The sequence below is a fragment of the Cyprinodon variegatus genome, unplaced genomic scaffold, assembly GCF_000732505.1.
Source record: "Cyprinodon variegatus isolate N-32 unplaced genomic scaffold, C_variegatus-1.0 Scaffold1, whole genome shotgun sequence".
NCBI classification, from domain to species: Eukaryota; Metazoa; Chordata; class Actinopteri; order Cyprinodontiformes; family Cyprinodontidae; genus Cyprinodon; species Cyprinodon variegatus.
In genome coordinates, this window is record NW_015150454.1 from 3,096,610 (window position 1) to 3,122,365 (window position 25,756).

Sequence of the window (25,756 nt, forward strand, 5' to 3'; positions counted from 1 at the left end):
GCGTGGTAGGAGGGCAAAATAGGTTTAGCGCCACCGCAGCACGGGAGGAGAATTGCGTCCAGGAGCAAATGGATAAAAAGGAGGAAAAAAATAACATGAATCGATTCTCCAGGGACGTATCGATGCATCGGATCATCGGCTGTTGGATCGATGCATCGATACAAAACGATTATTATTTACATCCCTAGCTCCTACCAAGGAGATCTTTAGAAACATCAATTAAAACTTACTTTTCTCCTTTGGCTTATAAACCAGAATGAGAAATATGCTGTTTATTTTTATGTTATTGTTTGTAAGTCTTTTTTTACTGTCTATTTTAATTTATACGCGTATCATTTGAAGTTAATTAAATCAAGCATATTCCTTAAATTTGGTTCATGAATAAATTCCTCCATAACTGTATCTTAAACATAACATGGATGACCGATGTTGATTAAAATTTAATCGTCCTCAGCTCTGTATTGTCCTATCATTTAAATCCCCCCCACAATTAGGTTAGATTAATAATATAAATAACTCTAAATTAAGCATCAATCCAGACCTCTTCTGATTTCTCAGAGCCCTCGCTGGTGGATTGCTGCCGTTTTTTCAAGCCTTCACTTAGCAGGCTTTTAGTTGCAGGCCCAAACATGGATTTAGCCCCAGCTGGCATCTAGACATGAAAACCACCGTCACCATGGTAACATGCAAAAATGACAACATGGAACACAAGAAAATTCCTGGAAAGATTGTTTGTGTTTATCAACCTTTTTCTCTGCAGGATAATCCTTTGCCTCCTCCTCCCTCTTGCTTTGCGTTGGAGTCGCTGCTTTGAACTTCCCACTAAAAATGTCCTCATCCTCATCCTCATCAAAAAGGTCAATTGAACTTTTAGGTTTAAGGTTTTTCTGTGTAGCTGGAAAAGGAACAGATAACCAAATAAGGATCCTAACAACCGCGAGTGGGGTACTAGAGTGCCATTTTCGTGTACTTACCAGAGTCGGACTGTTTCAGGGTTTTGCCACTAAAGAAATCATCTTCATCCTCATCATCAAACAGTCCCCCGATTCCCGCAGCACTGGGCCGTGCAGGAGTTTGTTTGGGAGATGCTTTGGTGCCGGCAGCTGGGGTCCCGTTCTCTTTTCTCTCCTCTGAGTCGTTGTTTTGTCCTGAACCAAACAGGCTGTTATCTGATTGGAGAAATGTTGTTTAAGTACAAAGAAGGATAGAAATAAAAATCTTACGCATTGCTATTCAGATAATTTTTTACTACCTGGAAATATTGATACCGCACCAGCCGGAATCTTCTTATCTGTTTTGAGAGATTCTGAAATATTAATCTCACTTTGTATGTCAACCTTCTAATCAATCTTTTTCCATCTCTAAATCTTACCTGGAGTTGGAGCTTTGCTTTTTGTGTCTTTATTTATTACTGGTTTATCTTCCAAAGCAGGTTTTGGTGCCTCAGAGAAAAGATCACCCTGTGGGATGCATCAGAACATGACACATCACAATCTAATTACTATGCTTTTGTAGATGTTAAAAGGGAAAATAAATTACCTCATCATCATCGTCAAAGAGACCCTTTCCTCCACTGAAGAGGCCACTTTTTCCTCCAAATGGAGAGAACTCGTCATCATCTTCATCATCATAATGATCATCCATCTTAGGAGGCTTAAACATATCATCACTGTCGTCCTCAGCTGTTGGTAAAATGAACAGTTTTGAGATTAATGGGTGTGTTGGGCAAACATTAATTTAGCAGCTGAACAGGATTGATGATGACTGAGTGTCCTACCCTCTGGCTTTGTGGGCTTTGGCTCTTTTCTGCTTTTACTCTTCCTCTTAGATGCTAATGCTTCGGGATAATGAAATGGCAGAAACAAAAGAAATAAACATGCACATGTAAAGATGGTGGACAGGGAACTGTTATAAATGTTTAAAGAAAAAAAAAAATGAAGGAGCTTTAATGCCTGGGTTTGACATAAAAAAATTAACAAAACAAGCCTAAACTTTAAAGGGTGAAGATTTAGGTTCCGGCATGTATTTTGGACAAGCTCTAGATGTAATTAATGAGATGGTTCATACACTGTTACCTTCCTAACCAAGATGAATTGTTGCATGATTGGTGAAGTCATAACACCCGAAAATACTAAAAATACATAACTGACAGAAGATACATTTGGCTTTGATACAGAAATGTTTCGGACCAATCAAATGCAGTGTTCCAGACCTGACGTACGAGTCTTCCACAATCAATCAGCTGTTATCATAACCTAGTTTTTTACTAAATGACTGCATTTGTTTTACTTAGAAGCAGTTGTCCATTTTATTAGGCTTCATCAACTCTAAATTAAAATAGTATTCTATGGTCAATACTCGTAGATTGCATGTTGTTATCAGGGGACATTGGTTTAATTTTATGTCATTTCGGAAAGAAAGAACAGTCGGAGATCAAGCTACAATTGAAAAAAACATCTGGAAGAGAAAATGGAAAGTTTAGTGAAACTCCTCTAACGGTGAGACTTTTATTCTTTTCACATTGTCGCAGCTCTTTGGCTTTGTTATTACAATGAATTAGTTTAGGTCATTCTGAATTAATCCAATTAGAGTTTCACCGTCAACATTTGTATGTTTATGCATTGTATGAGAGATGAAAACTGCAAAGAAGGGATGGCATTAAAATGAGATTTAGCAGAACTTTGTTGTGTTGGACGATGGAGAATTCATAGGAAGCATTTAGATCATCTGATGCACCACTTGCCTCCAGCAGTAGTTTTTATTGACAGTTTTCAGATCAAATTATTATTTTTTTTAATTTATTTTGACTTCTGTAATGGTTCAGACCGAGTGGCGATTCCCGTGAGCCCTGCAGAGAGTTCAATGCTCTGCATTTCAGATGCACTGTGTTTACACTAGGGTTGTCACGATACTAAACTTTTCAACTCGATACCGATACTAAGGAAAATATTCGATACCATTTTCGATACCACAAGGATAAAAACAAAGACTCCAAAATTCAACAGAAATATTTTCATTAATAAATAAAATACAATAAATAAACACAATAAAGCTTGTATGCTGTGCATAATATTAAGCAAGCTTGATAAAAAACTTATAAAATTCAAATTAAGTGTTCCTTCCTTGGCTATGCTTTGCACACATAACAATGACACTAGCCAAACCAGTTAAGAAACAAAAATAATTCTCAGCAGCTGCACCTCTTACAAAAAAAAAAGTCTGAAACTGAAAAGAGCACAGAATTATTCAATCACACAGTGTTCTGAAAGTGCATTGTCCTCTATTCTGCACTTTAGATGAATGACTGCTTAGGTGCCACTGGTGACGGCACTGTATCGATACTTTTAAAAACGAGTATTGTATTCGGATACAACATTTCAGTATCGATACTTTTTTGAGTTTCGATACTTTTGACAACCCTAGTTTACACCCTGGGCCGCATCATCAAATAGGAAGAGCTTCAGCTGCGTGAAGTTGACACCCCACTGACGTGAAAAAAACTCAGCAAATGGACCGAATGGTTATTGCTTCTTTAGAGCAGGTTTGTCCATTTAAAATGGTCCTTTGTAAAAATGAAAGACATTAATTAAAAAAAGATCATATGTACTGCTGTTGTGTCAGAGATATTAAAGATTATTTTTTTAGGTCATCCAGAGGTCAACTACCACCCCATTAAGCTCCAAACTAAATTAAAGTAATTTAGCCTAGTTTTTCAGCGCTAATTTATTTATAAAAAGTTTTTTTTTTTTTATTCATTATCCATCTTCCTCTCCAATAAGCACACATTTTTAAATGTTTTGCTCTTGTCTTCTATGATGCCAATGCAACACCAATTACAGCTTACAGGAGCACATCAAACATTTATCCAATCAACTCAAAATGTCCAACTAAAATAAAAAAATTCAATGACAAAGTATAATCCAAATACAATAATTAAATATAACTGTATACATCTTGCATTGCTTAACATCACTTGCCTGATTGTTGACTAAATTATCCACACAGAATCTTCCATACCCAATCTAAAATTGTGTCCATAATGGATGTAATCCCAATAATATGTTACAAAATTATAAAGCCCTTCTCATACCTAAGGGCCACCAAGATGTAGGAATGAAAAACTTTAATGTGATGATCTCCTCTATAGTAAGTTATTATGACAGGGACTTACATGCACGATCTCCATCCTGCCTCGAAACTTGTTCCCCTTTGATTCGGGCGGCTAACTCCTCAGCAAATGATGAGGAGCGGGTGTTCTGTGAAGCACAAAATATTATCTGTTAATTCTGTTCAAGAATAATATGAGCCATTTAATATAGTGGTCCACAACGGTAAGAGCACTATAAATACATGAAAAAGCAGCAAATACAAAAAGTACTGCAAACAAATACATAGAAAACAAAACTAACAAAGGAAAGACACTGCAATCACAGAAAATAAACAGCAGCATAGTGCAATTGTGGTGCTAATTCATAACTGTGCTTAACACAAAAATGATGCCAACACATAAAACATGCAAAGAATGTGTGCTGCAAGAAGCAAAAAAACTAGAAGTTGGGAAATGCCGCAAATTAGATACTAATTGTCCTGTCTTATTTTAGTTTTTGTGGTACTTTAAATATTTGCTTATGCACCCCTTAGCTAGCATAATGTAATGCTTAAGGTATATTTTTTATTGAAGTCTATACAGTCATATTCATTTGTAGAAGCAGAGCATACCTTGGAAACATCTTCATCTTCATCAGATTTTTCAAATAAGTCTGAATCCTCGTCCTCCTCTTCTTCATCTTCTTCAAAACTAATCATAGATGACTTCTAAAAAAAAAAAGAAAAGATATTTGAAAATGCTTTACTTTGCGCGCCAGGGTCTTAATAATATGTGAGCAGAACAATTAAACAAAATACCTTCTTTTGAATGTTGTTGTGAGTTTCCTGTTCCTCCTGGGAAAAGTCATCATCAGAGTGCTGTTAAAAAAAATAAAAAATTATTTCCTAGAAAAAAAATAATAATAAAAAACAAAATAATATTGGTAAAATGATCTCACAAGTTCATCTTGGTCTTCTTCACTGTCAATGACACTGTCCCTGTCGCTTTCGACTGACATTTCTGAAAAATGACATGATGGTTTTAAAGCCAAACTGCACACACTGTAGTACAGACGGAGCCCCTGAGAGAGTCTCACCATCACTCGACAGGTCACCGAGTCCCACATCGTCTTGCTCCATGAAGGCTCTGGAGCCAATCAGATATGGCAGCGGCCTGTCTGCGTAGAGATCCTGAAAGTAAAATAATCAACCATCACGGAAACTTCATAATGCCGAACTCTTAACTGGATGCATTCCAGACAAAATTGTAAAAACGGCCATTCAGATGAACAGCTTACCTTGGGTTCCAGGATGGACTCCACTTTGTCTGGGATTTCCTCGTCCTCAGACTCAGAGTTCCCTGCTTTGATATCCAGATGCTCAAAGGCTGACTCCAGTACTTTTAGGCCGTAACTGATGGCTTCCTGCATCTTAGGAATCAACTCTGCCTCTTTCTGCTCTCGTGTCTTCTCCTGAATAAAAAAAAAAATAAATAAATGCACAAATAAAAAGAGTTGAATAAATATGGAAATACATACAAGAGTAGATCATACATTTAGTCATGTTGCAAGCAATACTTCAGTGTGTTTTCTTGTGATATAGCATGTGATAAATTAAAACAATGTAGCTCATAACTATGACAGGAATATTGTATAGAGTTTATTTTCCTTTATTTAAAAACAAAACTAACTATGACTATTATACTAAGCCCTATTATCAGGGATATACCTCAATGGAATCATACAATTACAGTTTAATGAAACAAGCTGCCTTCAGAGGTCCTAATTAGAGTCACTGTAAAAACTTAAATCAGCCGTTCAGTGATGTATGTTTTCTTTTATTTATTTATTTTCTTTAGAGGGTTAAATAAACCAAAATGGAACTATGCGTTATTTTTTCCCTCTTTATGGGAAAGCACCACTTGTCTTTGTCTGTCACAAAGGTCTAAAACCTGTTGCTCTAGAGCCAAAAAAGAACTCTTTAGGTGCTCCAGAGTGGCTCTCAATAACCAAAAACTTAAAATGAAGACTTAATAAAAATGCAAGTTTGAAGTTTTTCACTTAATAATTGCTCCTTAATACTTGTTCCTCAACAGAACAACATTTAAAACACCAGTGATTCCTCAAAATTTGTGTTTCTGTACAAGTCTAAAAAATTACATTTGTTTTTATTATTTTTCTAAAAATATTAAAACCCAGAGGAAAATGTATCCAACCTCTTTTGGCAAAGTTTTTTTCCCCTCTAGTTTATAAAATTGGAATAAAGAAAACATGTCTTTCTTTCAAGAGGTGATATAATATTTGTGAATCTAAACTAGTTTTATTTGGCTTGACGAAGAGCTGAAATGGTTCTCCGGAATGTTAAGGTTGCAGACCCCTGGTTTATTATATGAACTTCCATTTAAAATAAATTCCTATTTCTGTTTGGTTTGAGTATTTTTAGAGAGCACTGTATTAAAGGGTAGTAACAGATGAAGGATGGTTAGTATTAAATAAGGGTACCTGATCAGGCTGCTTCTCCGGAGCATCGGCTTTGGGGATCGTCTCCTCCACCTCTTCATCATACACTCTCTAAAACACAACAGGATACACTGAATTATGCAGCATTTATTCAAGAACTTCCCTCGAAATATAAATGTAGAAGTAAATAGTGTAATGCAGTAATGAGATGCATTACGTTTTCTATGAATTGTGTATTAGATAGCATTAAAAAATCATTGAAGACAGAGTGCAGGTGGCTGTCGGTGGCCTTGGTGTCCCGGATGAGCCCATCCAACTGCTTTTCAATCTCATGTGTCTTTGACAACATTCTGTGAGAGAAGTCTTGCAGGAAGAGGAAGAGCTATGAAGTGAAATCAAAAAGCATTTATGAGAACAGGATCTATCGCAGCATTACTACAAGCACATTTCGTAATTTTCTCAAGCAGTGTTTCTCAAACACTTAAAAATGACAATAATGTGTCAAGCTTACCCCCGAGTCAGCAGCTAAGGACCAGTTGGCGCTGTGTTGTCGTATCTCCTCCAAACTCCACGGTCTCTCCCAAACCTGAGCATCTTTGCTAAAAGCCTCACTCCTGCTTGGGCCATTTGCCATTCCATCTGGCAAAGCACTCATCTGGAATTAAACAAATCGTTGTAATGATGGAAATCAATAATTAATGCAGGCTTTTCAGCACCTGTCAAAAAATGAAAAGGAAAACCAAAACACTAAAGAAAGGTCATTTTAAAATAATACCAGAGGTCTCATTAGAGGTATACCGGCCTCCCTATGGTTGGTGATCTTGCTTTGTTTGCTATCTGGCTGAAGCATTATATAGTACGATTACAAGGCTGTAAAAATAAAATGATTTAACTAACTAAAAGAACAAATGAGAGTTAGGTGGTTTGGATTTTTAAAACTCAGCGATTCTACAAGTGGAGTTCGAAAAGAACTTAAATTAGAGAAGACCAAGAAATATCACAAACAGTTAATAACTAACAGTTTCAGGTAGCTAAAAGCTCTTAGACATTTACAATGTTAACATTCTTTAACATTACAATCAAAAAGTGATTCATAATTGCTAAGTGGCGAGTAAATGGCACATGGTTTTCTGACTATTAACAATGAAAAATATAGAAAATATGGCATGGTATTATCTTTAGCCTAAATTTTAAAGCGATAAATTCTGATAATGACCTTAACAAAATCAATTACAACTCTCAACATCTAGAATTGATTCCACCAGTGTGTAATTTAGCATCAGTATTTCTACAGCACAGTTGTTCTGACTTCTGAGAGGGCTCAAGAGGTCCAGAAAAACATGAGTAGAAAAAAAGCATCAAGACAACTTAGAAACATGACAGCCAATCAGAGACAAAGTGGTTATAATAAGGCTAATACATCTCAAAGAGAGCTCGTCAATCCATCAACAAGAAATGGAAACAAGAGACATCCGGCATTTCTCTGAAGGAGCAGCACAGCTCCACTGCTAAGATTAGTTTAGTATTCATTCCACAGGGACAATAAATGAATGAACACATTAATCTTTAAAAAAAGAATAAATACTTTCCATCAGATTTAGCTAAAGCTACAGTAGCTAAGGCGGGAGAGGAAGTTTGGTCAGATGAGACCCATGTTAAATTTTACAATATATGTTGTGGCAAACTAACACCAAGAATTGACTTTTCCCCATCAATATACATGGTGGTGGCAGCATCATGGTGTGGTGATGCTTTTCTTCAACAGATCAAGGGAAGCTGGACACGGTTAATGGGAAAATTAAATGCACAGAAATCAGCTAAGAAAACATTTTAGAGGCAATGAAAGACTAAGCTGAACAATTCTCATTATACTTCACAATTATCCAGTACTTTGTCTTACTTTATTTCATATTATCCTAATAAAATTAAACTGAAATAAACTCTAATTTATCAAAAAATATATATTTTTAAATGTTTTCATACAATTCCAACAACAGTCACAAAATGTGACCAAGCTCAAAAGTTATTTTTGGAAGGCAATGTATGAGATCCAGAAATTACACATAATAATAACAATAATAATAATAATAATAAAAAAAAAAAAAAAAAAAAAAAAAAAAAAAAAATGTGTAACGCTAAAGGTTGTTGCAGTGATATCAAAACCAGGAAGTTCATCATTGCCTGATAACTCCCTCAGCTTTACACCCAGTGATGGGGTCAAAGGTTTCATCTTTTTCAAAATAGATTAAATCAAAAATTAGAGATTATTCTGTAAAAGCTTATTAGCATCTAAAACAGGCGCCTATTTAACTGTGTCCTATTAGTTCTTCTACAATAAGAAGTTATAATATAATAGCTTTACAGTATGTATTAGTCAAAATGATGATAGTGTCCTTACCCCAAAAAGCAACAGAGTTGTTCTGATGTGCAGATTCCACATAAAATGCTGACAAAAAATTCCCCTTTTAGCAACGTTTAATTGCAAACTTGTGAAACAATAAAGACGGCGCTCACTATACTGTTACCTTGCTAAATTTACAAAAGATAATTCATAACACCTCCATGAAGTTTCCAGAATCTCTCCATAATTTGGTTGTTTTAGGTGAAAAGCGGGAGCTGAGAGGGGGGCTGTTTGGCTAACAGCTAGCACTTAGCAACATCAACACTGACTTCAGCCAGTTCCGTGTAACACAGGGGGATAAATTGCCCAGCACTTAAGCACTCCCACGCTTACCTTGAGTATCTCGGGTCAAACGCTGCCCAAGACGGACAACTGCGGTCAGAAACGAGGGAAAAAAATAAGATCGATTATGCAAAATTTGGCCTTTCCCTCATTGGTCTTCTGACAGGTCAGCCATGTTCTGTCTGCAGACAGTCACCTGACTGCTGTTGCATAGCAACCCAGTAAAGAGGGGCGGGGCGGAACAAACCAACAATGTGGGGGGGAATTCAACATAACTGAGAAGCATCTGTCTAACGAGATCTAAAAGCTTCCCTTTCAAATACTTTTTTTTTTTTCTTAATGCTCCTCCTGTAATTATGAAGAGATAGTAAAAATTTATTTAACTTTATGTGGAGAAACAAACATCTTTTTAGAGAATGGAAAAACTCAGGGAAGTGGTCAATGACATTTCAAAATAACCAATAGAGATTCTTTCCCACATATCTTCAGGCAACATTGGTTAGAAACTAACTTACATTGTGAAAACTGTAAAGAATGGACAGAACAGACTGTAGGTATGCTTTTGAAGGAAGCTAAGATCCTTCTCTGTTTTCAGCAAGATGCTACATACCTTAAAGGTATAGTGCAGGATGTTCTTTTTCCGGGTGGATCAGCAAAATAAGTGGTCCTCCTAATTGTCAATCAGTCTGGTGATATGTTTACCTAAGGCCGTCCTATGACTTGTAGGTGGCAAGTCTGACATAGTGAAAAAATTGCAAATCTTCTTTTGGAAAGTAAGCTTGCAAACAGGACCTTTTAAACAGAGTGTGCACGTGGAGAAATGGGCTCGTGCATGCTCTTGCACACGTTCAATAGGGTTGTGCATGTGCACTTTTTTTTTTTTTTTTAAGTGGAGAGGGTGGGTCTTTTCCAAAATTAGTGAAAATTCTCCACTATACCTTTAAGTCTGTAGTATGTGGAGATTGTAAACTATACTGTCACCACCAGGTGTAGTAACAACTTCGAAAAAAAATTAATTCTTGTTTTCCAAAGTTTGACTTCCATAATGGTTTTCACTGAGTTTTTTCTGAAGTCCACAGTTAACACAGCCATCTACCAGGACATTTTTAGAGCACCTCGTCCCTTCTGCTGACAGTAGCAGGACTTGGCATACTGCCAAGGCTTCCCAAAATAGATTTAATGACTATGGTGATATTTGTGCTTGACTGGCCCAAATCGTACCTTTTTCGGAACCCAATGAACAGATCAATGGAGTATTGCAAAGAGACTTTAGAGCCAGGGATGTAATGAACTCTTTTCAAGCAAGCGGGGGCCAGTGGCGCTTTTTAGAAACCTACCCATTCAATATAAGCTTATTTCTAATGTAATTTGATTTTAAGAGTTTTATTTTGCTTTCGTTATCTGTTAACCATAAAAATTAAAAATGGCAAAGGCTTGAATTTCTTTTTTTCAGTATATATTAATTCTACATAATATATAAATTTACATTTCTGACATGGCTGGCATTTTGTTAGGCCCAGCCATGGATGGGTACACTGACAGCAGAAACTTTACACTCACTCCAAAGCTTCTTCTAAGCAGACTTAGTGAGACAAGACGTCCAGATAATGTAATTTAATAAAAGTCTTATTGTAAAAAACAACACAAAAGTCCAAAATGTAACATTTAAACCACTGCAGTGGGAGGAAAACAGCACAGCCATTTCAGATTTATGGAAAAGTCCAACAGCAGAATTAAAGTAAAAAAAAGATCCAGAGCAAGAGAAAAAGTACAAAAAAAATTGTTATTTTGTTTTGCTGTTTTGAGTTAAAATAAACCGGGCAACGATTATATACAATTTGGGAAAAGTGTCATGTTTTTACTTAAATAAAAAATAAGTGTAAGATAAATATAAACGGACAGGGGTAGGTTCAATTAAGGTTTTACTTCTGCATAGCTTCTTTTAAAAAAATAATGTGAATGTCTCAGTGTATGAATGTGAATGCTAATGTTTGAAATACATAAAAAATTAAATACACACATCAAAACAATGCAAGGTTTTCGACCTCTGAAGAGACTTAAACGCTTTATTAAAGAGTTTTGAATCCCTTCATAAACATTTAACAATCGATTTTTGCATAGAGTTAACCTGAGGGTTTGTGGAAAATGTCAATTAGTGAAATCGTAAATAACTTTAAGGCAACAGGGTTTAACATCCAGAGAAAAATTGTAGAATGTCATCATGTGACAGAGGTTCACATGAGGGCATCGGGGGTGATTTCTCTTCCATTCCAGCAGTCTGATTCTCATTTTCTGTGCATTCTTTAGGATCAATATGCTCATCCATTGTTGAAGGCTGCATCACTGGCGCTGTTTGGTTTAAGTCCCCAGTTACTTCATCTTCTGCTGCTTCACTTGTCTTTGTATCGTCTTCCTTGTCACCTGGAATTTCATCTACTTCCATGTCCTCTTTAACCCTCATTTGTTCCTCCTCTTTCTCTTCCTCTTCATTTTCAGAAATTGTAGTGTCATTCTCCTCGCTTATCATTGTTTCTTCATCTTCAACTGCAGACGACGAATCTTCATCCTCTTCACTGTGTCTAAAGTTTTCCACAGGCTGCCAATAATCATACAGCTTACCCTACAAAAACACATTATGAGACAGCAGAGATGGTTAAGACGCCGCCATTAGTTTATATATTTGATGAAACTACTGTGAGGAATTGTTTACTGTACATTCAGAGGTCTTGATTTCTGGAGAAGCATCTGCCACTTGGTGTAGATCCTGGCTACCAAGTCCTTTACCTAGCGAAAGAATAAATGTTATGAAACAGATTTCTTTTTTTCCTGTCCATCTAAAAGCTCCCATTTGTTGCCACAGATGACACAACATCAAGTTTTAGGTTGGTAACTGAATATATTTCTTCCACAAAAAGTTGAAAACAACTCACTGGACTTTACTTTCCAAGTTTGAAAACGTTTCGCTTCTTTGGAAAACAAGGTCCAGTGGTTTGTTTTTAACTATTTTTGGAATGACTATGAGCTGGATGACTGAGAATATTCACCAGCGTAAGTGAATATATTAAATAGTATATCTGTAATATTACAGATCTATGTCTAGAGGTTCTGTTCCATTTGAACAGCAGCAGTTTTTTTTATATCAAATAGACCATTTTTGGTTTAAAAAGACAAATGCTAATGCTGGATATTTCATGTTGAATAGGTGCAAATTTGTAACTGCCAAGGAAATTTTTGTTTCCACTTTGACAATTTTAAGTTAGAAAATGTGTTTAAGGAATTCTGAGTATCCACAATCAGGAGGTCAAGCATTGTTATTTTGGCTTAATCAGGCGTCTGTGAAAAAGTCAATAGAAAAGGGGTGCAATCCAAAATCTGGAGGAAATACTGTTTATAATTAAATGGTCAATCAGATCTGAAAACTATCACAACCATTTATCTATAAAACTGACAAATAGCAAACTGTCCTGCACTCTTACTAGAGGTACCAGCTTGCCGAGAGATTAATCATCACAGATTCTTTCCCTCTAAAATTACAGTATAAACTGTTTATATGCATAAAAGATCTAGAGGGTTACATAGGTTAAAACAGTAGAACCATCCACTGATTGTGTTTGTTTAAAGCTGCACCAACCTTGCTCCGATAAAGACATTTCTCGTTTTCCCTGATGTGACATTTAATGTGCGTTTCCAGGATGGATGACAAAACAAGCAGCTGTGCCTAAATAAATAAAGAAAAATGCTTTAGTGTGAATTCTAATATCTGAAGCTTCCTCAGTCATCTGAAACTCAATCCTAACAACAACAAGCCACAAAGAGAAAGGAAAGAGAATTTACCTTCTGATCAGGTCGGAAAACCTGTAAATTTGACGCCTCATTTGTGAGAGTCAGAAGGCTGTAGCAAAGGTAGTAAGCCTGGAAAATATTTTAAAAAAGGAAGCTTGTAAAGAATAAAAATTAAACAACAAACACTTTTGGTGATTAAGTTCTCCTTTATCCAGTCCTCACCTGTTGATCTTGAGTGGCCAGGTCCTCTTCTTTGTCTTTAAGCTGTATACTTCGGAGAAGTGCGGATGGTTGGATTTTGGGAAGATATTGCCTTAACTCAGCAAGCTGCCCACAATACAAAGTGTTTTATTTAAGAGGAACCAATTCATGTTGCCTTAAAACGAATGCTTACAATGTCTTAAGAGAGTTTACCGGAAGCTCTTCCTCCATAGGGCAATAGGTGCAATTTCCATCCAGCAACTTGGAGATAAAGCAGAGGCTTAGATGGCGGCGGAGATATCTACAAAAAGGGGGAAAATATATATATATATATATATTGCTGTTTTGGAACAATGATACTTTATACTTTAACAATGTGACTAATAAATAAAGCAAGAAAAAGATGAGGAAACTAAATGCAAATGAACCAATGATAATCCTCTAGATGTTTCATGACCTTGAAAGCTTCCTACTCTAGAGTCCATTGGGAATCACTTTACTCTTACTGTAATGTGGGATGTTCTTACTTCTACTAGCATGTCTGTAACACTCATTTCTTTTGCAATGCAGCAAACCCACTTTAAACACATTACCACCCCCTTAAGGGCTGGAGTAATAAAGTCAGTGTCTTAATGAATGTAATGTGATCCAAAAATTGAGTGCATCTGCAATTTGAAAATGGCTTTTTTTTTTTTTTTGCAAAACTGCGATTATATTATAAATTTAATAAAGTACGAAGGCCTATAAGAAACCCATCATGTTTGCTTCCTTTGGTTATTTAAATCTCTAACCCTAACCGATTTAAAAAATGAATGCATACATACTGTCCTCGTGTACTGTCAGGCAGGAGTTGGACTAGCAGGCACATGTTGTGGTGATCATCTGTCAAATCGGTCAGAGCCTTACAGATTCTAGGAAGCTACAGCAGAGGAAAAAAAAAACATTAAAATAATTAGTCTAATAATTGCTTGAAATTTAATGAAACACAAATTGAAAACACTTTCAAAGCTTTTGACTGACCATAGAAGACCAGTCCCTGATGTTGTTGATCAGTTCATACAGTAGACAGCTCACTTCTACATTTGACTGGAGGAGTCGCTGCGTTTCCAGGCTGATCCTTCCCACCACAGTTAACAGCAACAGCAGTTCATCGTCACTGTAGGCAAGAGGGCACAGGCCCATGCAGTAGGACAGGTACTGTGAGGGAAAACAAGCAAGAGGGAACGATGAAACTGGTTCGACAAGTATTTTTTCTCCAATATAAAATCTTCTTACTATGAAATCAGCTGCATTAAATAAGCTTGCTCATAAACTTAGCACTTCTTTTAAGTGTTAACATCAAATTAGGCAGTATTAACGTTATTAATCTAAACTGTAAGACATTAAACTTCTAAATATCTCACCTTTAAGATGTTTGTACAGTTGTGTTCAGGGAAAATGATCTCTTCCTTGTTTTTGGAATGACTCTCACTTTTAACATAGACATCCTCTCTACACAAAACAAAAAATTAAACATTGTAATAAAAAAAAAAAAAAAGTAATTGTTTAACATATTTCTTAATATGAAGCAGCAATAGCTGATCTATAAGGCAGAGTTACGCACAGCAGATCTCCCTCCGTGAACGATGGCTGTAGACTCTCAAAGGGGAAAAGTGTTACAAATGCAGCACCCATGTTGATGAGGACCAGCGTCACGTCGGCCAAACTGGGGACCCACACCTCAAATTGCTGATTATCGTTGTTCACTGGGGGAGTTTGCAGATGACAAAAGAAACATCAGTATTTTTCCTACAGTAAAGAAAAATAATAAGCTAAACCATCAGTTCCACTGGATGTGCAGCTCTGCTGGGCCATTACAGGAATTGTTTTCAATTAGAGTGGTTCCACCAAGTGCAAAGTGTCCCAGAATCACTTACCCATCATAAATGCAAAAAGAAAAGAAAAAAAAATTAAGGTTATTAGATAAAGACCAGGCACGCGATACACAATCGTACTGGAAAAATGGTGTCTGGAAGAAGCTTCCACATCCAGTGGAACTGAAGGGGAAGAAAAGGAGATGCTGACCTATTTGATAAGCTGCAGAACAGGCAATGTCACAAAGGACTTGAAGGATCCTATCCGACACAATCCTTTCATTATGGACCGACATCATCTGTTAACAACAAACAGTCGATTCCAGCAGTAGAGTTTAACACCAACAAGAGTCTCCAAATTATAATATAATACAATTTTATTTTTGAATTTCTATAACAGTAAAGCATGGTACCTTGAAAAGGAAGCGGGTGACTTTAGGTGGACAGGGTGAGCTACGATAAGCTTTCTCAAACAGGCCAATATTTAAGTGCAGTCGCAGCTGAGCAGGACTGGACCTACAATGAAGCAGGAGGAAAAAAAGAGGAGAAATGAAGAAACAAAACAGGGATTTAAAAAACAAGGTTTCAAATATTTGCTGAGGAGCAACTGAGCTTAATTGTAAAAGAAGTTTTAGCACAGAAAGGTCCAAAACCTAAACATTGTTATGTAGTTACTTGCTAACAGAAACCCAGAAACAACTGGCTGAATATTAATTTAAATGTTAAACAGTTAAAATACATAAAAATTTGAGATAATGAACTAAAATATTATCTTTCAAATTTTACAGCAGCTTGGGCATGCAGGTGGCGCAGTGGTTAGCACGGACGACCCCTGTACAGAGGCCTTAATCCTCGTCGCCGCAACCCTGGTTTGAATTTGACCCGTGGTCCTTTCCCGCATGTCTCTGCCTCTCACTCATACACCCTTTCCTGTCAGCCTACTGTTTTATGCCACTAGTGCCATAAAAAAAAAAAATTAAATCAGCTTGACCTAACTCCCTGTATTGGTTTTGTACAAATGCGAAATGTAGAAAATTGTTAAAGATCCTTTAAATGAGTTCCAATTTAAGGCCTTTTAATAACCTGATCTAACATTTCTTTTGTTATGCTAATTATTTTAATCTATCTTTCACATAAGCATTCTTAAGATATATACAGTTGTGCTTGAAAGTTACGAGAAAATATAAAAAAAAGCTACCAGTAAAATAAATGGTAATTTAGAAGGGTAATTATAAATACAAGATGTAAAAAATTGAAATCATGACATTGAATTTGAATAATTGTTTTATTTAAATATTCATAAATAAAACAAGTAAACACGCCTGATGGAGCGACTGAACTAAGGTTTTGTTGAGCAAAACTTTTAAGGCAATAATCACTAAAATCAGGTGTTTTCTGTAATGTTCAGCAAAATGTTCAGTCAGACTTCTGCAGGTATGATGGTTCGCTGTTTAGAGTAAGACACTTTCATTTGTCTGGAACAATATATAAATATATATATATATATATATAAATATATATATATAAATATATATATATATATATTTTTTTTTTCTAAAGAAAAAAAAATCTAAATCAATATTTTATTTGACTAAATTATCATCTAAATATTTATTATTACTTTTTCAGTTTTGTTTTGCCTGAATTACTGGTGTAAATTTATAATTTTCTTTAATGGCAGGGATATGTAAACTTTCAACATCTGTATATAAAGCTGTATATAAAGCTCCTTTAAGAAGCTAAGGTATGCCTCTTGTTTTTATTACACAAAGGCTGGAATAATTGGTGCAAACATTTTTCATAGAAAAAAAATTATTATCATGCTACACTGTGTCCCCTGAGACCCGCCGGTCAAATCCAAAACCACATGCTTCCCTTGGATCTTTTCCGGTACCGTTTGCTGGTTCCCAGTGTAGAAGTCTTAACCTGTCCTGGCATCACATGTTCTCAGTTTTCTTATGCAATATAAGAACAGCTAGCTCAGCAGTTATACAAGAAATTAAAGCAAAATTTTCCTCCACTGGTGTTTGGACTGGGGTTATAAATGACTCCATCAATGTGTCTGAAATTTCTCTGATGCCACCAAATTTTCTTTTTGACGAGGACCTGATTCTGTATCCTGGTTGTCAAGCTAAACCTACTGCGATAATGCCAAGATACTCAGGCGGGGATGATGACCAACATAAGCTACCATAAGTTACTACATGAATCAACAAAAAGTTTAAAGCTGTGCAGTAGAGAAAAATGATGCGACAACTAGAAATAATAAAATACTCACTTAAACAAGAGTGAAACACAGAGTATGTGAAGATAGTTCCATTTGTTATACCACCAAGTCTTTTGTTTTATTTATTAGCTTTCCAACTCCAGGGGACTAATATTAGCCTTTACCTATTATTTGGAAAATAGCTGACATTCAGATTAGATTGAGAGCATCCGTTGTCCATTGATATGTTGCAATAAAATAGCAGGGTATACTGAGCTGAAAAGAAATACTGACCATCTTTTCAGAGTTGTATCAGTGAGAAACTTGGAAAAAACCTGTTTCCTTTCCCTCCCACTACATTTTAATCAGGAAAATTTATATTAAAGGGGCAGAAATACTAAATTTTAATAAACTTAAAAGTCTGCTGAGGAAATTCTGTCAGACATTAGCAACAAGCATAAGAACTACTGGTCCAAAAGCCTTTGCCTGTTATTGCTAATCAGCTGTTTGACTGAAGCAATGTCCAGCTGAAACTCTTCTTTAGAGGTTAGCTTGGTCAGCTAAACCTATATATTCTGCATTACTGCCACCTGCAGGGGGCATTAGGTAGATCCATTCCACTGTTGCTGGGTTAGGCATGGAAAGAGCTGACCAGCTAATTTACTGGGACTAAGCTGCATGTATGAATAGCCCCTATTCTTGTTCGACTTGGAAAGGGGCTTTAGACTCATCTCCTATGCTTCTCTGTTAAAATACAGCCAAGGTACTTAGCGTTGCTAAGTGCTATAAAACTATAAGTATATCTTACCAAAGAAGAGTTTTCTGTGAGGTCCCTTGTGGAGTGACGTGGCACTGCCTTAGCTGCAGCGTTTCCTGATTAAAGATCTGGCCAAACTTTTCCAAGTTGAAAACTACCTCCCCTGGTGGGACATCTCTGATTACAGTGTACATCAAGGAGAAGTGGTACAGAGACTCTCTGAAGAACAAATCATGGATTAGTTTTAATTTACAGTAAAATCATGTGAAATGTTTCCCCCAGCTTCTGTTTCTCTCACTTGTGTTCAGTTGTATCCTCCGCTTGGCTGTCCTCTTCCTCCTCATACTCTGCTAACCTCAAAAGGTTCTCCTGGCAAGCGGTTAGAAGCTGTGCCTCATTCTCCTTTGCTCTGATCAATTTTAACAGAAAAAACAGAGGGGTGATTATCTGTTGTGCACAGAAATGAGGTGGAAATAAAAAGGCAATAAAAGTTCTTCTTCTGGAATGTATACTTCTTGCTGATGTTAATCTCCTTCAACATCTGGTCCAGGTTATTCTTGTACACTCCTGACTTTGAGGTTGATGGCAGCAGGCACTAAGGGGAAAAAAACAAAAAAAAAAAGATTATTTCAAACCCCCAAGCCAAGGCACAAACTAATATCCAATTTTCTGAAAACTCAAATTATTATGCATTTATAACCTTCTGTTTAAGATTTAAAAAGCTAAATGGGACAGAGCTTACGGTTTTTGACTGAGAGCTTTGGCATCCTGGGGTGCTGGGCTCTGAGAAGGCCTCTTTCTGTGGCGTGTCTGGAGGCTTTGTGTTCTCTATCATCTCTTGGAGGGAGATCATTGGCTCCTCCTCACTGCTGTCGGAGCTCTGGGTTAGATCTAGGTGGTATGAAATGCTGAGGCTATGGTCCAGATCAAAATCGTTAAATCCGTCCTCTTCTTCTTGCTCCTTACTCCCAACGCATTCCTCGTCCTGTAGCGACGGAGACTTTGAGCGTGGGGGTGAAGGTTTTTGTGCAGAGGCTGCTGTGTCCGTCTTTGGGCAACAAAAACCCTCACTGGTTTTAGCTTTCGAGGAGTTATTGTGCTGAGGTTTTACGTTCTCATTCTTGGGTTGTTTTCCTGGAGTACTCGCAGGAGGACTAGTTTTGATACTATCTTTAGAACAAATGCTTATTTTTTCCAGTTTTAAACGTTCTAGAGCCACAGTTGGCAAACAGAGGGCCAATTTAGACACTCCATGTGCAGGTTGTGTGACAGGACAAGATGCGGGTGTAACGGTTGGAATGCAGTTGGACGTAGGGCTGAAACCTGACTTTGAGGTAGGAGATTTTATCGTCGGCTCCTCCATCTTGGATTTGGGGGTCTTACATGGAGGCCTGACTACATAAACATTGGAATCAGGGGTGAAGAGCTGATCCACATCGTCAAGGACCGCTGATGGTCTTCGTACTCGACTTGCCTTACTGTGCTCTGCTGTTCTGCTGCCATTTATTTTTTTGCTCTCCGTCTTAACTGGGATACCAAAGTCAGATTTTGTGCTTACTGGAGCAACGTGCTGAGGTTTACTGGACTCCCGAGAACCTCCAGCAGAATGGGATTTATCCTTTTTTGGGTTTCCCTCATTTTGCTTTTTTGGAGTCTCCTCACAGGGAGTCGAAGTCAATCTTAACATCACTACATCATTCTCCGTGGTTATAAACCCCTGCTTTGCTCCTGCTGGGGGTTTCTTTGAACCTGGGGAGTTTAACCGAGAGGGGTTGAGTGTGGTTGGTAAGGTTGAGCATGCTGTATCAGCCCTCAAGAAAGTGTCTGTTGTTTTGAGGGATAACTCAAAGACTGAAGAGCTCGTCTGTGACGTCTGAGGATCCAGTGAGGATCTTTGCAAGGTGCCAGGAGTGAGTTTATTAGTCTCTGTTCTCACAAGTTTGGTACCCAGAAGACACGGTTTCTTTGTGCTCTCAGAGCAATACTCCTCTTCTCTGCACCTCTTATGAGATGTGCTGTTTAAATCCAAACCTAAAGCCAGAGACATAATCTTGTCAGTGACATAGCAATACTCCAACAATATATTTGAATATAGTTTCACAATACCGTAGTTTAGTCAAAATGAAAAATTTCTCAATAACTGTTCCACAGAGTGATCTGTGTTAAGAATCCTAACGGAAACCAAAATGTAGGATCTCAAGCTACTGGAACATTATATAGGCTCATTAAGAATGCTGCTTTAGAAGCATAATGATATGATTTGAAATCTTTAACTCATTTAAATAGGGCTTTAGACAATGAGCAATGTAACACTGCGCTAGCGTCATCTGCTAAACAAGGAATCCCCTGGTTACATGCATCCAACTTTATTGATGCATGCATGTGGCGGATCTTGTAGCCGTAAGTCTGGAATCTCCAATCTACTGAATGACCTGTTATTAGGCAATACCATAAGATTTCTAAAACATGCTTTTTTTTTATTTTTCCCCCAACCAGCCCTGATCAAACTCAAGTACTGGAGAGATAACAATGCGTTGCAATGTGGACAAGTGCTGAATAACAACAAAAACATTAACACATTTAAATTGAACATTTTACCTGGAGGTATGCTTTCGCTCGAATGTGTCTGTTCAAGTTTTTGGCACTGAAAGAGAAAAAAGAATGAACATTTTATACAACTCAGACATTAGGAAAATTTACAAGCTTGGGTAATGAATATATTAGCTGACATTAGTACCTTTGTAACACTAGGAAATTTACCATCCACATAACTAAAAGGTGAGGAGATTCCTTATTACAAAATATCTCCAGTGTTTTTACTGTTAAAACACTTTGGCTGTGTTGTGATTTTCTGAAGTGAGCTGAAGTTTTTTATACATCTGTGGACAGAGAAATTGCTCAGAGTGATTTTGTTTTTTGTGGGTTTTTTTTTTCTTCTTTCTTGCGAATAAACCTAGCAATCAGGAAGAATCTTATTTTAGTGATCTAAAAATGGAGCAACAGAGAGGAAAGTGCTTTTAATAAATGTAAAAACTGCCTGCCACTTCATATGAACTTATGCATTAACTTGAGCAACAATCTTCTGCTTCGCCATCTCCTGCTCCTTTGCAGCTGTAGTGCTGATTCTCTGCCTTTTTAACACATTCTCCATTTTTTTCTTCATCAAAATCTCTAGATCCAGGGGGGTGAAACAGGAACTTCCTTTTGCCATGGACACTCATCGGGGCTCCACTGATAATGGCTTTTTATGCTTGTTACATACGTGCTCAACTCTGAGTCAATCTACTTAGAGTTAAGTGAACTAATTCATAGCAGCTGTTCTGAAACCGAAAACTCAAGAGTTCCCAACATTTGGCAAGATCAATTTTGAGAGGAGGATTTTAATTTTAGTTTGTACTTCTTCTTTTAACTGATCCCTGGAGAGCATCAAAATTGCCCCCCTCAAAAAAAAGATTTATTTTTGTAATTTTATTGTCAGGATTAACTTTTCCTGTCTGATCAGGTGAACAAACTAACAAAGAGCACTAATCTGAGCTGCAAACAGGTGCATCTTTTTCAGATGTGAGCATGTGACTGTGGTTTTGTTTTGGGGGGTTGGGATTTAGAGCAGATCATGCAGCTGAACAACAGAGTTTGTTTATTTTAAATATAGAGTAATCCAGAACGCTGCTATGTGATATCAAGCAAAAAGAACAGATGTTACAACACACTATGCAAGTATACAAAGATATGTGGATGCTAAAAAAGTTGATTACCGGTATTGTTCTACTTTATAAGTGATTTAGTAAACAGTAATCACACAATGTGCACATTAAATTCAAAGTCACAACAAAGAATTTTTAAGGCTGTGTCTGAACATCCACCCTAATCCCTAAATCACTATATAGGGCGGGGACTATATAGCGGACTTTATAGTGAACTCGGATAACTTACTGTTCAGAAAGATGATCACTAGATGATCACTACTTTCCGCTCCCCGTTGGTCACGTGACTCCACCTCCCCGCCGGCACTATCTTTGTTCTTTCATGCCACCACAACAAAACCCATGATGCTTTGCGAGGAGAGCTCTAGCAAACCATTCTGGGATATATCGGCTCATCTAGTGACCATGGATGTTCACTACTTTTCAAGGTGCATTGCAGGAAATTTCATGTCCACTACTTTCTACGTTCAGACACGCATTTAAAATGGTGTAATCACCATATAGTGCTCTATATAGGAATTAGGGGGGACATTCGGACACAGCCTAAGTTTTATTGCTAAGCCTTACACTCTCAGCATTATATTGCTGCTTTATAATATAAAAAAAACACCTCAGGGATATATTTTTCACCATCAAAAGAAGAGAGGGGAAATTACCGTATTTGGTTCTTGTCTTGGCGACACATGGCTGTTGCTTTCTGGGTTAGAAGACAGGATCTTAGATTCAGAATTCTGGTCATTCCTGGAGTGCAGTGCTGGGAATGGGTTACTTAAAGTCCTCCCAGACTGAGACTCTTCAGCTGAGGTGTGAGTCTTTGTTAGGCTGGACGGAACAACCTCAGATGAGCTGAAGCATCCGGGCCTTGATGGGATTGTGTTTTGCAGAGGACTTAGATTTTCCCTCACTGCAGTGACACTGCTAACCGGGCTTCCCAGAACATTGCCATAAGATGGATCGATGTGACTTACAGGTCCAAGTCTGTCTTTTCTCCAAGAATTCACAGGGGAAACAGTGTTTGTGGAGCTATTTGGAACAAGCGCTGATGGATATGCTATTCCTGGTGGACTCCAGTTTGGGCCTAACTTGGTAATGCAGCTCTCCTCAGGTGTTTGGAGAGGCAATATTCTCCTCGGTTGGGGATGAGGAAGCAGGTTAGAGACATGAGAAGGCTTGATTGGAGTCTCTTGGGGAAAAGATTTGAATTGTGGGAGGGAGTGCTGCTGGAGTGTAGGATCCATCACTGCAAAAAGAACTAAAGATAAATCAATAGGAAAAGATCTGACATCACTCTTCTACTTTTATATTTTTTTAATGCTTACTTCACCTAATGCATCTTAAAAGAAAAAGGTATGATTAGATATTTTACTCTACAAAACGCAAATAGCATCTCCTAAAATTAGAATTTTTATTGGAACAATCCCATCCACCTTTTCAGCAGGGAACCTCAATGATGGAGACCAGAGTTCATACAGCAGAGACAACAAGGCTACAGGGTCAGAGGGCTACTTCAATAATCACTTTTACTGCACCGTATGTTGAGAAAATCTCTAACTGCTGACAGACATTTAAAAACTCTGATTAACAGACATGATATTTTAAAGTACTTTCAATAAAATGTTGAAAAGCTATACTAAAAAGATATATTTTTCAGTAAAACTAAGAAAGCAGAGCCAATAACCCTGGTTCTTGAGCCATTACACTGGCTCCCCATATCAGAGAAAGAACTTCAAAAAGTTGTCAGTGTATCAACTATCCGGATCTCTCAGCTCCACTGGTTCAAGTCTACACACCAAGAACCACAACCAGACATGGAGAAGCCACATTTAGTTCTTATGCGCCACTAATCTGGGGGAAAAAAAACAAAAAAACAAAACAAAAACAACTATTTGTTTAGATTTGCCTTTGACCATGTGTTTTAAACTGATCTGAAACGTCATTAAAGTTTGTGTCTCAGCTTTTCCTTTGCGCCTTTATTTTACCACGGTAATGTTCTTGTTCCATTTTTTTTCTTCCCCAATTTATGTTCTAACCATGTCAATGAACTCAAATAATCTTGGTAATTTCGAGGAATTTACCTTTATTAGATAGAAAGTAAAAAAAAAAAAAAAGCTTAGGATGAAATAGAAAATCTGGGATTGTTGCTCATTTAACATGATATTAATTCTTGTCAAAGCATTATAACTATCCTATCAGATAGACAGTTCTCGGCACATACAAGCGGGCTGGGTGTCATCCCTTTTCAATATCTAACATGTTTTTGTCCATGTGAACACTTCCAGGGAAACAATGGCCCCATTGACAGTGCTGGAGAGTGCAGGTGTAAATCTGACTGAGTGAATACCCATTTGGATTTTTCCAACAACATGAAATATGATGAGAAAGTAGAAAAAGAATATCTTTGTTTGCTTATAAAATCATGCAGGACTCTGCATAGACGTTTCCTCCTCAGAGAAGCTGCGGAGGTGATTCAAAGCAATCAGTGAATAAAGCAGCCTGAGTGAATAGATTTATGTTTTCCTTGTTTGGTTCAGTTTTCAGTCTATTTATTCTCAGAGAAATTTAGCATAAATATGCTTATATATGGGTTTTCTATTCAGCTTAGCCTATGATCATGTCTAGGCCAAAATAAAGGTTCCTGTTTCAGGGACTCGAAGAGGACCAATAAGAGTTGATAATAGATTCAGCAAGGAGAATCACCCCCCCATCTAACATGTTTTATTAGTCAGGTACCTCAGATTAGACTATATAAAAACAGTTTTTAACGTCTAACATGAAAAAATTAAATAAAATTCAAAGAAGAAAATAAAGGTTAAATTTTAACTTTTAGCTTCGAGTGACCAGTCCGTGTAATTTACTACATACATTATTTTGCTAAAAAAGATTAACAATGTCAGAGGTTCCCAATGACTCACCTTGCTTCAATTAGCAGTCTTCAAATATTCCAACAGAAAGTCACATAGCAAGAACTCTTCTTGGATCCGTCCAAAAACTGTTGTTTGATCATTAGGAAGACTACAATGCAACATAAACCGAGTTTTAACACAAAGCACGCCAGTTTGATGCATTAAACGACAATCTGAGTAAATTAAGCGGATTAAGACGTTGAAAAGTGTTTTAACAAGAGGACAATAACAGCGTCAAGTGGAGCTGAACAACTGTATCGCAGTGTGGTCACTTTGTAATCACAAACGAACACAAAGCTCACCTAGCAGCACTGTTGAACGTTAACAGATCTGTTTAGAAACGCGACAGTTACCATTACACTGAACCGCGGATGCTATTTAAACCTTTATTATCTTTTAAAATTTAAAACATGTAAATAGTAGCTTAATAAACGTAAACACAACAAGCCGCCGTTTCAGGAAGTGATTTTAAGCTAATCAGTGGTTGACGCGCACAAAACCTTAGCCATGTTACTAAGAATATATTGCACTAAAAATGTCTACAGGAGTATTTTTTACCGCATAATTCCTTGATTTTCAGCAGTATTTTGTGTTGCAAGAGTTTAAAAATTTGTCAATAACACACAGCTGCACAAGACAGTGGACCACCATTACAAGAGTCGTTCCATCATAAGTTTCCCTCCCGCCTGCTGTCAAGTTATTTTTTTCTTCTTCTTCCTCCTCTTTTCTTCTTCTTCTTGTGAGGTTTTGTGAGGTTTGCGGTTCGCATACTAGTTAGAAGTGCATTACCGCCACCAACTGATAAGGAGTTAAACAAGGAAACAGGAAACAAGACACCCCCAGAAAAAAATAAAATAAAATAAAAACAATAATATTTTCCAAATTGTTTAATGTAACCCAACATAATAAATACTTAATCACATTCGCCATTATTTCCTCATCTTTTCTTCTTCTTCTTAGTCATTTATTGCTTGATAATGGCAATACATATGCATTTGAAGATTTAATTCATAAGTATAATCTAATCTGTACAAAAAATGATTATGAAAAATGACGAAAACAATACCAAATGTATTTATTCAGCTCATAAAAAACAATTATGATACAAAGCAAGTGATTAA

The 25,756-nt window shown here is 37.0% G+C and overlaps 3 protein-coding genes across 3 annotated transcripts in view; all 3 read right to left on the reverse strand.

The window, feature by feature from the left end:
* The window catches only part of fam21c (family with sequence similarity 21 member C), a 20,589-nt gene extending 11,170 nt beyond the window's left edge, over positions 1-9,419 (reverse strand). Inside the window, exons 1-17 of the mRNA XM_015397814.1 lie at positions 9,280-9,419; positions 7,057-7,200; positions 6,763-6,927; positions 6,588-6,656; positions 5,385-5,558; positions 5,184-5,277; positions 5,046-5,107; positions 4,906-4,965; positions 4,720-4,815; positions 4,172-4,256; positions 1,778-1,837; positions 1,540-1,682; positions 1,373-1,460; positions 1,253-1,291; positions 975-1,169; positions 747-895; positions 542-652 (exon numbers count right to left, since the gene is read on the reverse strand). Coding sequence (XP_015253300.1) covers positions 542-652; positions 747-895; positions 975-1,169; positions 1,253-1,291; positions 1,373-1,460; positions 1,540-1,682; positions 1,778-1,837; positions 4,172-4,256; positions 4,720-4,815; positions 4,906-4,965; positions 5,046-5,107; positions 5,184-5,277; positions 5,385-5,558; positions 6,588-6,656; positions 6,763-6,927; positions 7,057-7,200 — 1,734 coding nt within the window. The 5' untranslated portion in view covers positions 9,280-9,419. The remainder of the gene's footprint in view (positions 1-541; positions 653-746; positions 896-974; positions 1,170-1,252; positions 1,292-1,372; positions 1,461-1,539; positions 1,683-1,777; positions 1,838-4,171; positions 4,257-4,719; positions 4,816-4,905; positions 4,966-5,045; positions 5,108-5,183; positions 5,278-5,384; positions 5,559-6,587; positions 6,657-6,762; positions 6,928-7,056; positions 7,201-9,279) is intronic.
* Positions 9,420-11,395: 1,976 nt separating this feature from the next.
* LOC107090597 (SMC5-SMC6 complex localization factor protein 2-like) lies at positions 11,396-22,128 on the reverse strand. The gene is given in 19 exon segments (XM_015384106.1): positions 11,396-11,588; positions 11,591-11,848; positions 11,944-12,012; positions 12,860-12,946; positions 13,063-13,140; positions 13,234-13,338; positions 13,426-13,513; positions 14,037-14,131; positions 14,233-14,409; positions 14,616-14,703; positions 14,816-14,957; positions 15,277-15,364; positions 15,479-15,581; positions 18,080-18,247; positions 18,327-18,437; positions 18,541-18,623; positions 18,771-20,059; positions 20,627-20,706; positions 22,106-22,128. Coding segments are annotated over 19 exon segments (3,174 nt in total). The 3' UTR covers positions 11,396-11,546.
* Positions 22,129-22,364: 236 nt separating this feature from the next.
* Positions 22,365-25,308, reverse strand: LOC107090657. Its single transcript, XM_015384220.1, has 3 exons — positions 25,290-25,308; positions 24,645-24,744; positions 22,365-22,972 (listed from the first exon to the last, which is right to left on the reverse strand). Exon 3 carries the CDS (start codon positions 22,968-22,970, stop codon positions 22,365-22,367), a length of 606 nt encoding a protein of 201 aa, XP_015239706.1. The 5' UTR covers positions 22,971-22,972; positions 24,645-24,744; positions 25,290-25,308.
* Between the last annotated feature and the right edge of the window lie 448 nt (positions 25,309-25,756).

Coding starts and splice junctions, on each gene's coding strand:
- LOC107090657 (XM_015384220.1), bottom strand. CDS start 22,970: ATGGATCCTACACTCCAGCAGCACTCCCTCCCACAATTCAAATCTTTT.